The sequence below is a fragment of the Bubalus kerabau genome, chromosome 1 (assembly GCF_029407905.1).
Source record: "Bubalus kerabau isolate K-KA32 ecotype Philippines breed swamp buffalo chromosome 1, PCC_UOA_SB_1v2, whole genome shotgun sequence".
NCBI lineage: Eukaryota > Metazoa > Chordata > Mammalia > Artiodactyla > Bovidae > Bubalus > Bubalus kerabau.
In genome coordinates this window covers 42080488-42093546 of record NC_073624.1, presented here as the reverse complement: position 1 = coordinate 42093546, position 13059 = coordinate 42080488, and the positions used below count along the sequence as shown (strand labels likewise).

Below are 13059 nucleotides of genomic sequence, written 5' to 3'. Positions count from 1 at the left end.
GTATTCTTGCCTGGAAAATCCCATGGACAGAGGAGCCTAGCGGGCTACAGTCCATTGGGTCACAAAGAGTCAGACATGATTGAGCAACTAAACACACACCCATACACACACACACACACACTCATCACTTTATGCCTTCCCAGCCAGAAACACCCACATGCTTACAGACCTCTCTTTCCTCTCCCTGGAAAGCTGCATTCCGTTTCTGGCCCAGAATTCACATCTTCCTGTCTCGAGTTTCCTGAAGTCCTCCGTGCCTGACCTGTAAGTCCCATTGAATACAACCAGCATTTCCATGAAGCCTTCCTGGATCCTGCAGTCCAAATTAATCCCTTCAGTCTTCTGTGATTTCTCCCCTTTACAATGCATGCAGTTTCCTTGTAACTTCTTAATACCCTTTTTTGACTCCCCACCAGATACTAACTGCTTGGGGCAGGCTTTATCCCTCCAGCTGGCATAATACCTGGCAAAGAGGAGGCGCTTGGAAAATGTTTGTTGAAGGGAGTGATACATGTAATTACTGAACAAGATGACATTGACAAATTGACTTGCAGTATTTGGCTGGTCTGGACATATATTAGCTAATGACAGTCACTTTGTTTTTAAGACACTAGCCTTCTTGCCCCCAGAGACCCCAGCTTAACAAGGATGTAGAATAGGGGTTCAGTGACTGCGTGGGGGTTTGGAGCTGGCAGCAGAGTCTCGATGTTAGTGCTGACTTTTCAACACCCCTTCTGAGCTTCTGCTCCAAGGGACACTACATTCTTTATATCTGGGCACATCCAGCTGGCACATGCTGCTGTTGCTGCTGTTTCCCAGCAGAGCTAACTGAGTACAGTTCGAGAAGCAGGGCTCCAGACGCCTTCACAGCATTGGTTTCACTCACCCAGCTTGTGATTGCCTTGCTCCAGCTTGGTACCCCCACTACCGACTTGTGAGTCTTGCTGTGTCTCAGTTGGCTACCAGCAGTTGTGCTGTGGCAGCTGTCCCTCTGGGCCCAGATGCCTGGCCTCATCCCAGGATTCTGTTGCTGGGGAGCTGGGCTCTCTGTTTAACCTTCCAGAAGTCTTGCAGGTGATGCTGAGCTCAGTGCTCTAGGAGGCAGTGGAATAGAATGAGCAGAACTAGACTTCAGAAGTGAATCGTGTGCACTTGTAGCTTTACAGACTGCGAGTCTGAGCCAGGCCTTGACACTGAGCGAAACCACACTGTCACTGCCTACTTCCCTCACGCATTCTTCCTGACGTGGCACGCAAGTTCCTTATAGATTAAGGGATCAATGAACAGCATGTGGCTGAACAGCCACTTTAGGTAAGAGCTTTCAGTTCTGTACTGCCAGTGAAATTCTTTGGCCATGTCCAGGTTTCTCTTGATGTGGATTTGACTAGAATTTTTCTCAATTATGTGACTCGCTATCCATCCTGATGCAGGTATTTAATTGAATTATCTTTTTATTTAGATTTTAACTAATAGATATATTAGATTATCTAGTAAAGTTAACATAAAATATCACACATGTAAACTTCAATGTAAAAAGATGATTTCTATACGTCACACAGGAAAACCTCAGTGGTAAGAGTCTCCTTTCCTTGCTCTGCAGAGAAAAGGAAGACAGAAGGGCATCAACACCGAGTGGGCACTTTATATATTGGGTTGGCCAAAAAGTTCATTTAAAAACCCAAAGAACTTTTTGGCCAACCCAATATATCATTTTACTTATTACAGCAGTAACATGAGGTAGGGGGTGTAATAGTCATTTTAAAAATAACAAAACCAAATCTCAGAACTTAAAGATGACAAAGTTGAGTCTCACTCAGATGGCAAGAGGAGTCTATATTGAAGCCTTGGGTGGTCTAGCTCCATGCGTGTGTCATCACCTCTCCTTTATGACTGCAAAGTTTGCTCATTATTTGAGGATATTTATAGGTATATTTCCCAGAAATCTATTTTCTGCTATTAACTGTTGATTGATTCTTCAACACATCATGGGCTTCAGGTCCTCTGTGATTTGGGTGAAGCTGTTTTCTGTGCCTGAATGTCAAATCTGTTTATTTCTCTTGCAAACTCTTCCTCCCCATGTGAGCTTTTCTTTGAAACTTTCTTTGAACCATACCCTAGTTTTTCCTTCATAATTTTATTTCTTGGATTTAAAATAGTTAAGAGAAATGTACACATGTTTTAAATAGTGAAATAATACAAATATTTATAAATAGGCATCTATCCCCCACCTGTCTTTCATTTCAGTCCCTTTCTGAAGTAACACATTGAAAACAAAATTTCAAACCTAAGAAATGTAAAGACCATATTACTCTTTGTCCAGAGGCACCAGTTTTTAACCTTTTGCAGCATTTGCTTTATCATCCTTGCTCTCTTTCTCCTTCAATATATAGAAATATTTTTTATTTTCTGAAACATTTGATAGTAGGTTTGTAATTCATGCTACTTTATACCTTAATAATTTAATTGTGATGTGTATTTTCTAAAACCATGGTCATTAGTCACTGTTTCTTTTTAGCTTCTTGTAATCTTAGGTTTGTAACAGTTACAAGTCTTCATTGTCTTTCTGTTATATTATTTATATCTTTAGATGTAATTAAAATTATATATTATGATGTATATAATGTTATTATATGTTATTAATGTGATATTTATTATAATAATGTATACTATGTTGCATAATTATAGTATATATAAATTATAATATATACATATAAATTATAATATAAATATATAAACAACTTTATATTATATAATTTATAACATGATTTACATATATAGCATATTATATTAAAATTTATAATATAAATAAAATAATGAAATATATGTAAGTACAATAATGTAAGAACATCTGAATAAAAATAGGAATTTATAATGTATATAGTATATTTGTAAGTATAATATATGTATGATATTGAAAATATGTTATATGTAATATTATATTATGATAGATTATGAGTTGTATTATAGTTAAGAAAGGTTAAAAATAAAGTTAAGCATGAAAATCTTGCCCCTTTCTTCCTCTCTATCTCCTTCTTTAAAATTATTGTTAAATGTTTAAGATAACCAGAAGTCATATATCAGAAATTGAAGAATAATGTGTTTTCTAATTTACTGTTTCTTTAATTCCTCTAAAAACAAATACATTTCTGTTATGGGTCTCTGAGAAAGTGGTTTTCTAAGGTTTTTATTTTTTCAAAATTTGTAGGTGGCTGGAATTGTTGGCAGAGCTGATGTGTTGGCATGCCTTCTGTTTCTTTTGGCCTTTCTCTCCTATAATAGGTATGTATGGCTAAGAATGCCCTTGTCTGTGTTTACAATCATGCTCTTCCCTGGGAGTTTCTGCTGTGTGTGTTTGTGTGAGCTTCTGAGCTCCTTCCTGAGAGAGGAGGGAAGCTTCTTGGCTGTGAGATAACCGTGAGCTTCCTGGAGACTTGGCATAGGAAACTGTCTCTTAACCAAAGACTAGGCTGTTCTGTTTTCCAGCCATATTCTGAACTATGTCATAGCCTCTTAAAAGGACTGCTCTCCCAGTGCTGGGAAGATAAGCTCTAGCTTCTTGATTTCTCTTACTGAGAATGGAATTTGAAATCAGCTCTGAGCCAAATTATACTGGGTATAGTCCTGTCTTCTATTTAACTATGATTTGTTTAATTTGTCCTTTTCATTTTGGTCTTAGTTCCCCCCCCCCTCTTTATTATACTCATTAAAGGAGCTTAAAGCTTAAAATGACAAGGCTGAATTGAAAGTACTATTTCTCAACTGTGATTTTCTAATTTGTACATCATTTCATCAAAATACAGAAGCTTCTTGCTTTGTGAGACTGAAAAGCAATAAAACAATCTCCCATTATATTGCCTCTTTCCCTGCAAGATGATCAGATTCTCACCTGAGTTGTGACATAGCCACATAGGCAAAGGGGTGGGCTAAAAATAGGATGTAATATACAATGGAATATTACTCAGCCATAAAAAGGAATGCATTTGAGTCAGTTCTGATGAGGTGGATGAACCTAGAACCTATTATACACAGTGAAGTGAGTCAGAAAGAGATAAATATCGTATTCTAACACATATAGACAGAATCTGGAAAAATGGTACTGAAGAATTTATTTACAGGGCAACAGTGGAGAAACAGACATAGAGAATAGACTTATGGACATGGGAAGAGGGGAGGAAAGGATGAGTTGAATAGAAAGAGTAACATGGAAACTTACATTACCATATGTAAAATAGATAGCCAATGGGAATTTGCTGTATGGCTCAGGAAACTCAAACAGGGATTCTGTATCAACCTATAGGGGTGGGGTTGGGAGGGAGATGGGAGGGAGGTTCAAAAGGGAGGGGCACCCCACTCCAGTATTCTTGCCTGGAAAATCCCATGGAGGGAGGAGCCTGGTAGGCTGCAGTCCATGGGGTCGCTGGGAGTCGGACACAACTGAATGACTTCACTTTCACTTTTCACTCTCATGCATTGGAGAAGGAACTGGCAACCTACTCCAGTGTTCTTGCCTGGAGAATCCCAGGGACAGAGGAGCCTGGTGGGCTGCCGTCCATGGGGTCACACAGAGTCAGACATGACTAAAGTGACTTAGCAGCAGCAGCAGCATGGCTGATTCATGTTGAGGTTTGACAGAAAACAGCAACATTCTGTAAAGCAATTATCCTTAAATTAAAAATAAATAAATTTTTTAAAAATCTAAAAAAAAATGAAAAGAATGTAATGGGGGCAATGACTCAGTGGCTGGCCCAGATAAAGGGGGACGGTGAACCATTGCCCTGCTTCATGGAGTGATGCCTAGTTAAGGATTTATAAACCTTGATCTTTGGGTCAGTTCATTGGCCTATAATCTTACAAAACACAGTGACTGCAAGGAACACTGTTCTAAACCAGTGGTTCTCCATATGGGAGAAATTTGTCCATGTTGTCCCCAGGGACATTTGCAATGTCTGGAGATATTTTTGCTCACCTGGCATGTGAGTGGAGGCCAAGGATTCTGAAGCCTGTACGACAGCCCTTGTAACAAAGAATCATCTTCCCTGAGCTGTGCTGAGAATCCTTGTTGTAAACTAGCTTAGACCTTGGATCAAGGATGAACTGAATTAAACCTTATAACGTTTTGGTTTAAGAGCAAAACCTTTTCTTAATACAGGACCAAGCTTCTATCCTGGCTTTGTAGCCTCCCACTGCATTGCATGAGTATTTGCTTAGTCGCTCAGTCGTGTCCTATTCTTTGTGACCTCATGGACTGTAGCCTGCCAGGCTCCTCTGTCCATGCGATTCTCCAGGCAAGAATACTGGAGTGGGTTGCCATTTCTTTCTCCCGGGCATCTTCCCGATCCAAGGATCAAACCCATGTCTCTTGGGTCTCCAGCACTGGCAGGAGGATTCTTTACCACTGTGCCACCTGGGAAATCCTCATGGCATTGCTAGTTATATATGAGTGTTGTGAAAATATTAAAAATGTAAACCGAAATTCAACAATTGTTTCCTGTTTGCTCTGGTGTTAGAATAAGATTAACAATCACTTTTGAGTGTGAACTTGATCTCTCAGGCCTTTTCTGTGTGTTGGTAAACTGGGGAATGTGAGTGGGTCTGCAGCTTATCCGTACCTGTGTGGTAATAAGCCACATTGCTACAGCTTTCTGTTGTGCAGGTCATTCGCACTTTGAGTAATTTGAGGTGTCAACCAGCTTCGGAGAAAAAGCTTGTCTCCTACAAATTTGGAATATAATTTAGGCAGTTGTTCCAAGACATAACAATAACGGTGAGACGTCACAACTGCAGATGTATTGTCCTACCAAGGAGAGGGAACAAATTGGTGTGTCACCTGCAGAAGGAGCTGTGAGGTTTCTTGCTGGGGAGCCGATTCTGTTTTGTAAGGTTAAAAAAGACTTTACAGCAACTGGAAGGTTTTAGAAAATCCCTGCTGGAAATTATGCTGAGGAAAAAAAAAGTTTTCCCTAAATATTCTCATGGAAAATATACTTAAAACTACAGATTAGAAACTAATACAACATTGTAAATCCGCTATTCTTCAATTAAAAAAAAAAAACAGATCAGCCAGAAGAAAAGAAAAAGACGAAAACATCTGTATTTTCATCATATTAATGATGATTGTGTTTTGGTATCTATCCAGTGTTTTCTTTGTACAGACACATATAAAACACTTTCACAAAAATAATAATAAAAACAATGATAAACACAGGATGAGGCACAGGGAGGCATTGACCTGCCCCTTGTTACCTTGTTAGTTAACAACAGAGCTGTGATCTGAACCCAGGAAACCTGGCTCCAGGGTTCATGCATGTGGCTTATGCTGCTGCTGCTGCTGCTGCTGCTGTTAAGTTGCTTCAGTCGTGTCCGACTCTGTGCAACCCCATAGATAGCAGCCCACTAGGCTCCTCTGTCCCTGGGATTCTCCAAGCAAGAATACTGGAGTGGGTTGCCATTTCCTTCTCCAATGCATGAAAGTGAAAAGTGAAAGTGAAGACACTCAGTTGTGTCCGACTCTTAGGGACCCCATGGACTGCAGCCTATCAGGCTCCTCCGTCCATGGGATTTTCCAGGCAAGAGTACTGGAATGGGGTGCCATTGCCTTCTCCGCATGTGGCTTATATTATTCACTTAATATATATTCACCTAAACATCTTTACATGTCACTAAGTATATCTCTATATACTAGCATTTTAAATTGCTTTTTAGTGTTTCTCTGTTATATACCATATTTTACCATAACTTATATGCTTTTATCTAAGTACCAAATTCAGCATTGTCAGTCATTTACTTTTTCCCACCTTTGCAAATTGTATTCTTAAAGATATCTTTGCTCATCTACTTAGAATAAAATGAAATCTGTGTTGGATCTTACCTTTAAAAGGTGGCATTTCTTAGCAACCCATATTTCTTCTTGGAGTAAAACCATCTCAACTTTATTTTTCAGGAGTGTGGACCAGTGTTGTGTTGGGGAAAGTTTCCCTCCCACGGCTTCTCCCTTCTTCCTGCTGCTCAGTCTGTTTCTGGGGACCTGTGCAATGCTGGTGAAAGAGACAGGCATCACGGTGTTCGGCGTGTGCTTGGTTTATGATCTCTTTTCTTTATCCCACAATCATGATAAATCGTAAGTCATGTCAAAGTTTTGCTGTCAAGCACTGCGTGATGTGCAAAGGAAAATTACTTAAATCAATAGTTTTCAAATTTTCTTTAAAAAATAGAGATACAACATTCTGTTAAATGTAACCTCATCTTGGGGGTTTTCATGGTGGCTCAGTTGTAAAGACTCCATCTGCCAACACTGGAGACACAAGAGATGCAGGTTCAATCCCTGGGTTGGGAAGATCCCCTGGAGAAGGAAATGGCAACACATTCTAGTAGTCTTGCCTGGGAGATCTCAAGGACAGAGGAGCCTGGTGGATTGCAGTCTGTGGGGTCACAGAAGAAGCAGACAGGACAGAGCGACTAAATAAAACAAACCTCACCTTAGACCATAATATGCTGCTAAGTCGCTTCAGTCGTGTCCGACTCCGTGAGACCCCATAGACGGCAGCCCACCAGGCTCCCCCGTCCCTGGGATTCTCCAGGCAAGAACACTGGAGTGGGTTGCCATTTCCTTCTCCAATGCATAAAAGTGATAAGTGAAAGTGAAGTCGCTCAGTCGTGTCCGACCCTCAGCGACCCCATGGACTGCAGCTTTCCAGGCTCCTCCATCCATGGGATTTTCCAGGCAAGAGTACTGGAGTGGGGTGCCATCGCCTTCTCCAACCATAATATAGTAAGGCTTATTTCCTTAAGATAGTTGCATTGTATGTGTTCAGACTCTTCACACTTGTGTCAATGAGGATTATAAAGTTTTTGTTAGCACCAAATTTGGAATTGAAAAGTACCTATGCTAATTGTAAGTTTATATCACTAGATTGTTTTGCTTGTATAACACTGAGAAATCTTGATTCACACAGGAGAGTAGTTACAAATGGTAACAGTTTGTTAACAGCTTGCCTGGAATCTCTGCATTCACATAAGTGCTATCCTTCAAAGAACACTGCTAAATTGGAGTCTGTTTACTAGCTTGAGGGGTGGTGTATTTACCTAAATTTTGAATGGGGCGGTGGGGGGCGGGGGGGGGGTGTGTTTTTGAAATTCTACAACAGACCAGTCTAAACCATACAGGAATAATTAATTGCATATCATATTCAAGTTAAAGAGCAAGTTTATTTAGTAGCCTGTTTTCATTTAAAAAACTTAGGCACTTTCATATTGTCCTGTGGGTTATAGATGATAAGAATGACTAAGGCGTTTTAAAGTTCAAGCACATACTGTAATTTTCTTCCTCAGGTTTACTAACAATTTGACATGCAAACCCCATTTTTCAGTAATTATAAGGTCCTTACATTTGAACTTTTAATAAATGCAGCTGATTTATTCTCCGGCCTTGTCTGGAAGAAAATTTTATCTTTAAAAAAAAAATCCTGCCTTTTTATCCCATTCCCTACCTCTTTATACTTCTTGACACAAAGATAAGAGCAGTGCTATTACATGTCAACAAGCTGAGATGAGTCATTAAATTCTGATCACTTTCCTGCCTGGGCGTACTTGGAGATAATTTAAATAGATTTTAGTACTCTGTTAGGTCTCTGCGAATCTCAGAGGCGTGTAAAAGGAAGGAGCCTAGTTATCATTTTGACCCAAGCTTAAACCAGGAGAGCCAGAGGACCTCCGCTTGGCTCACAAGAGTCCTCTTGACCCACCGCAGTAATTGCATTGCTGGCCTTCCTATCCGCTCCTCTGGCTCTCCACTTGCTTCTGCCTCCTCTTTGTGTGTACCGCCTTTGCTCTGTGACAAGTGACGGGAGATCTTCCCCTCTGGTCCTGTCCAGAGATATTTTCACCTCATATCGACTGAAAAAAACACCCACACAACTTGAAAGTTGAGAATTGCATTTTATTTGGGACCATTACTAAGGACTTATAACCTGAGAAAGCCCCTCAGATAGCTGTAAGGCAACTGTTCCATAGAGGTGAGGGAGGAACTAGGATATATGAGTTTGTGCTGCTGGGGGGAAAAAAGCCTATAGTTGAAATCAAAAGAGTGCTAATCACAAAAAATCAGACATCTCAAGTTAATGATTTAGTGCTTTGCAGTATATTGAAAGATGCAAGAGTCTGGGCTCATTAAAATTTTTCCTTTGATATGCATGTCAGCTGTCTAGGGTCAGTATCCTGTTTTTCTCCATTCTGAATTCCCTTAGGGTACACCATGGGGCCAGCTTCAGAGGCTGATAACTTGATGGCAGGCAGCATTCTTTTGTGTATACTTATACTCGAAGTCTTAGCTCCTTTGGTCTTAGGACTCCCAACACATGGTTGCTTATAGTCCTTTCTTCTTCATCTGGTCACTATTGAGCTAGGCTTTTTTCAAAGAGGATAATTGTCTCTTTTAGTCCTTTAGTAATTTTCTTGACCTTCACCATACCAAACTGCTGAAAGTTCTATGAAAAAATAATAACTGCTGATATGTAGCTTGGAAGTTGCATACTTCATAGTTTATGGGGTTTTTCTGTTTTAGTAACTTTTAGCTCTCACAACCACCAGCATCTCTGTGTAGGTGGAGGCGTTCTTTCTTTCCTGCATCATTTTATCCACCTGTTTAATGCATTCCCATTTTGTGCCTGGCCACAAATAAGACAGATAAGATTCCTTCCCGCAAAGAGCAGTGCTGGAGGAAGACAAACATTACGTAAGTAATTACATGAGGACCTGGGTACAGTTGTGAACTTGGTAGAAAGGAATTGAGAACAGGTAACAAGGATTCAGTTCAGTTCAATCGCTCAGTCCTTTCCAACTCTTTGCAACCCCATGAACCGCAGCACGCAAGGCCTCCCTGTCCATCACCACTCCAGGAGTTCACCCAAACCCATATCCATCGAGTCGGTGATGCCATCCAACCATCTCATCCTCTGTTGTCCCCTTCTCCTCCTGTCCTCAATCTTTCCCAGCATCAGGGTCTTTTCCAATGAGTCAGCTCCTCGCATCAGGTGACCAAAGTATTGGAGTTTCAGCTTCAACATCAGTCCTTCCAATGAATACCCAGGACTGATCTCCTTTAGGATGGACTGGTGGGATCTCCTTGTAGTCCAAGGGACTCTCAAGAGTCTTCTCCAACACCCCAGTTCAAAAACATTAATTCTTCAGCACTCAGCTTTCTTTCTGGTCCAACTCTCACATCCATACGTGACCACTGTAAAAACCATAGCCTTGACTAGATGGACCTTTGTTGACAAAGTAATGTCTCTGCTTTTGAATATGCTGTCTAGGTTGGTCATAACTTTCCTTCCAAGGAGTAAGCGTCTTCTAATTTCATGGCTGCAATCACCATCTGCAGTGCTTTTGGAGCCCCCCAAAATAAAGTCATCCACTGTTTCCACTGTTTCCCATCTATTTGCCATGAAGTGATGGGACCAGATGCCATGATCTTTGTTTTCTGAATGTTGAACTTTAAGGTAACTTTTTCACTCTCCTCTTTCACTTTCATCAAGAGGCTCTTTAGTTCTTCTTCACTTTCTGCCATAAGGGTGTTGTCATCTGCATATCTGAGGTTATTGATATTTCTCCCAGCAATCTTGATTCCAGCTTGAGCTTTATCCAGCCCAGCATTTCTCATGATGTACTCTGCACATAAGTTAAATAAGCAGGGTGACAATATACAGCCTTGATGTACTGCTTTTCCTATTTGGAACCAGTTCATTGTTCCATGTCCAGTTCTAACTGTTGCTTCCTGTCCTGCATACAGATTTCTCAGGAGGCAGGTCAGGTGGTCTGGTATGCCCATCTCTTTCAGAATTTTCCACAGTTTCTTGTGATCCATGCAGTCAAAGGCTTTGGCATAGTCAATAAAGCAGAAATAGATATTTTTCTGGAACTCGCTTGCTTTTTTGATGATCCAGTGGATGTTGGCAATTTGATCTCTGGTTCCTCTGTCTTTTCTGAAACCAGCTTGAACATCTGGAAGTTCACGGTTCATGTATTGCTGAAGCCTGGCTTGGAGAATTTTGAGCATTACTTTACTAGCGTGTGAGATGAGTGCAATTGTGAGATAGTTTGAGCATTCTTTGGCATTGCCTTTCTTTGGGTTGGAATGAAAACTGACCTTTTCCTGTCCTGGGGTCACTGCTGAGTTTTCCAAATTTGCTAACATATTGAGTTCAGCACTTTCACAACATCATCTATTAGGATTTGAAATAGCTCAACTGGAATGCCATCACTTCCACTAGCTTTGTTTGTAGTGATTCTCCCTAAGGCCCACTTGACTTCACATTCCAGAATATCTGGCTCTAGGTGAGTGATCACACCATCGTGATTATCTGAGTCGTGAAGATCTTTTTTGTATAGGTCTTCTGTGTATTCTTGCCACCTCTTCTTAATATCTTCTGCTTCTGTTAGTTCCATACCATTTCTGTCCTTTATCGAGCCCATCTTTGCATGAAATGTTCCCTTGGTATCTCTAATTTTCTTGAACAGATCTCTAGTCTTTCCCATTCTATTGTTTTCCTCTATTTCTTTGCATTGATCGCGGAGTTAGGCTTTCTTAGCTCTCTTGTTATTCTTTGGAACTCTGCACTCAGATGCTTATATTTTTTTTCTTTTTGTCTTTGCTTTTTGCTTCTCTTCTTTTCACAGCTATTTATAAGGCCTCCTCAGACAGCCATTTTGCCTTTTTGCATTTCTTTTCCATGGGGATGGTCTTGATCCCTGTCTCCTATACAATGTCACGAACCTCCGTCCACAGTTCATCAGGCACTCTGTCCCTCAGATCTAGTCCCTTAAATCTATTTCTCATTTCCACTGTATAATCATAAGGGATTTGATTTAAGTCATACCTGAATGGTCTAGTGGTTTCCTGCACTTTCTTCAATTTAAGTCTGATTTTGGCAATAAGGAGCTCATGATCTGAGCCACAGTCAGCTCCCGGTCTTGGGTTTTGCTGACTGTATTGAGCTTCTTCATCTTTGGCTGCAAAGAATATAATCAGTCTGATTTCAGTGTTGGCCGTCTGGTGATGTCCATGTGTAGAGTCTTCTCTTGGCGATACCTGGTCACTAACAGTATCTCTTGAGTGAAGGCTATGCTCCAGGAATCGGACCATGCCATTTACAGATATGAAGTCACTTACTACTAACAACTGTTACCCTTGTTTCACAGAGCAGAAAGTACAGGCATAGAAAGTAACCTCTCCAGGGTCACCCATCCCCGATTTAGACTCTGTCTGTGTAACTCCAGATTCACAGGGTTACCCCTGAGCACCTGCCTCCATGGGCACATGTGGCTGGGGCAAGTAACCTCCCAGGGCATTTGCAGCTCAGAGCCTGGGCTCACATTAGTAGCAGGATACGAGCTCAGAGGATCTGCCTGTACTGGAGAGTCTTAACTCATTGAGAATCTCACAAAATTGTGTCTCCTTTTCCCAGAAATTCTTATCTGCTAATTTAAAATAAGGGCTTCCCAGGTGGTGCAGTGGTAGAGAACCCATTTGCCAATGCAGGAGACATAAAAGATGTGGGTTCAATACCTGGGTTGGAAAGATCCCCTGGAGGCGGGCATAGCAACCCACTCTGGTATTCTTGCCTGGAGAATCCCATGGACAGAGGAGCCTGGTGGGCTACAATCCTTAGGGTCACAAAGAGTCAGACAGGACTAAAGTGACTTAGCTTGCACGCATCCATCCTTTTGGATTCTGAATTTAGGTTGTTTCCCCTTTTTTGGTTGTTATATACCATGCTGCAAACAAATTTTGTGTGCACATACCTGCAGGTTTGTCCAGGGCATAACCACAGAAGTGAGGTTGTGGGCCCACAGATAGATACACATTCAGTGTATTGATGTGGAGCCATTCTCTTGAAATAACTGCAGCAGTGGATGAGAATCCTCTTGTTCCACATTCTTCCCATCCCTGAGTAGTGTCAGACTTTTAAATTTTTGCCCAGCTAATGTTACGGAATATATCTCAGAGGATTCATGGAAGAACATATGAGAATATGTTGCATGGATCATCTGTGAACACAATTTTAC

The 13059-nt window shown here is 40.9% G+C and overlaps 1 protein-coding gene across 2 annotated transcripts in view; it reads left to right on the top strand.

Moving 5' to 3' along the window:
• The window catches only part of TMTC1 (transmembrane O-mannosyltransferase targeting cadherins 1), a 305981-nt gene that overhangs the window by 29785 nt on the left and 263137 nt on the right, over positions 1 to 13059 (top strand). For both annotated transcript variants that reach the window (XM_055572983.1, XM_055572975.1), the window contains exons 3-4: positions 3206 to 3279; positions 6941 to 7117. In XM_055572983.1, coding sequence (XP_055428958.1) covers positions 3206 to 3279; positions 6941 to 7117 — 251 coding nt within the window. The remainder of the gene's footprint in view (positions 1 to 3205; positions 3280 to 6940; positions 7118 to 13059) is intronic.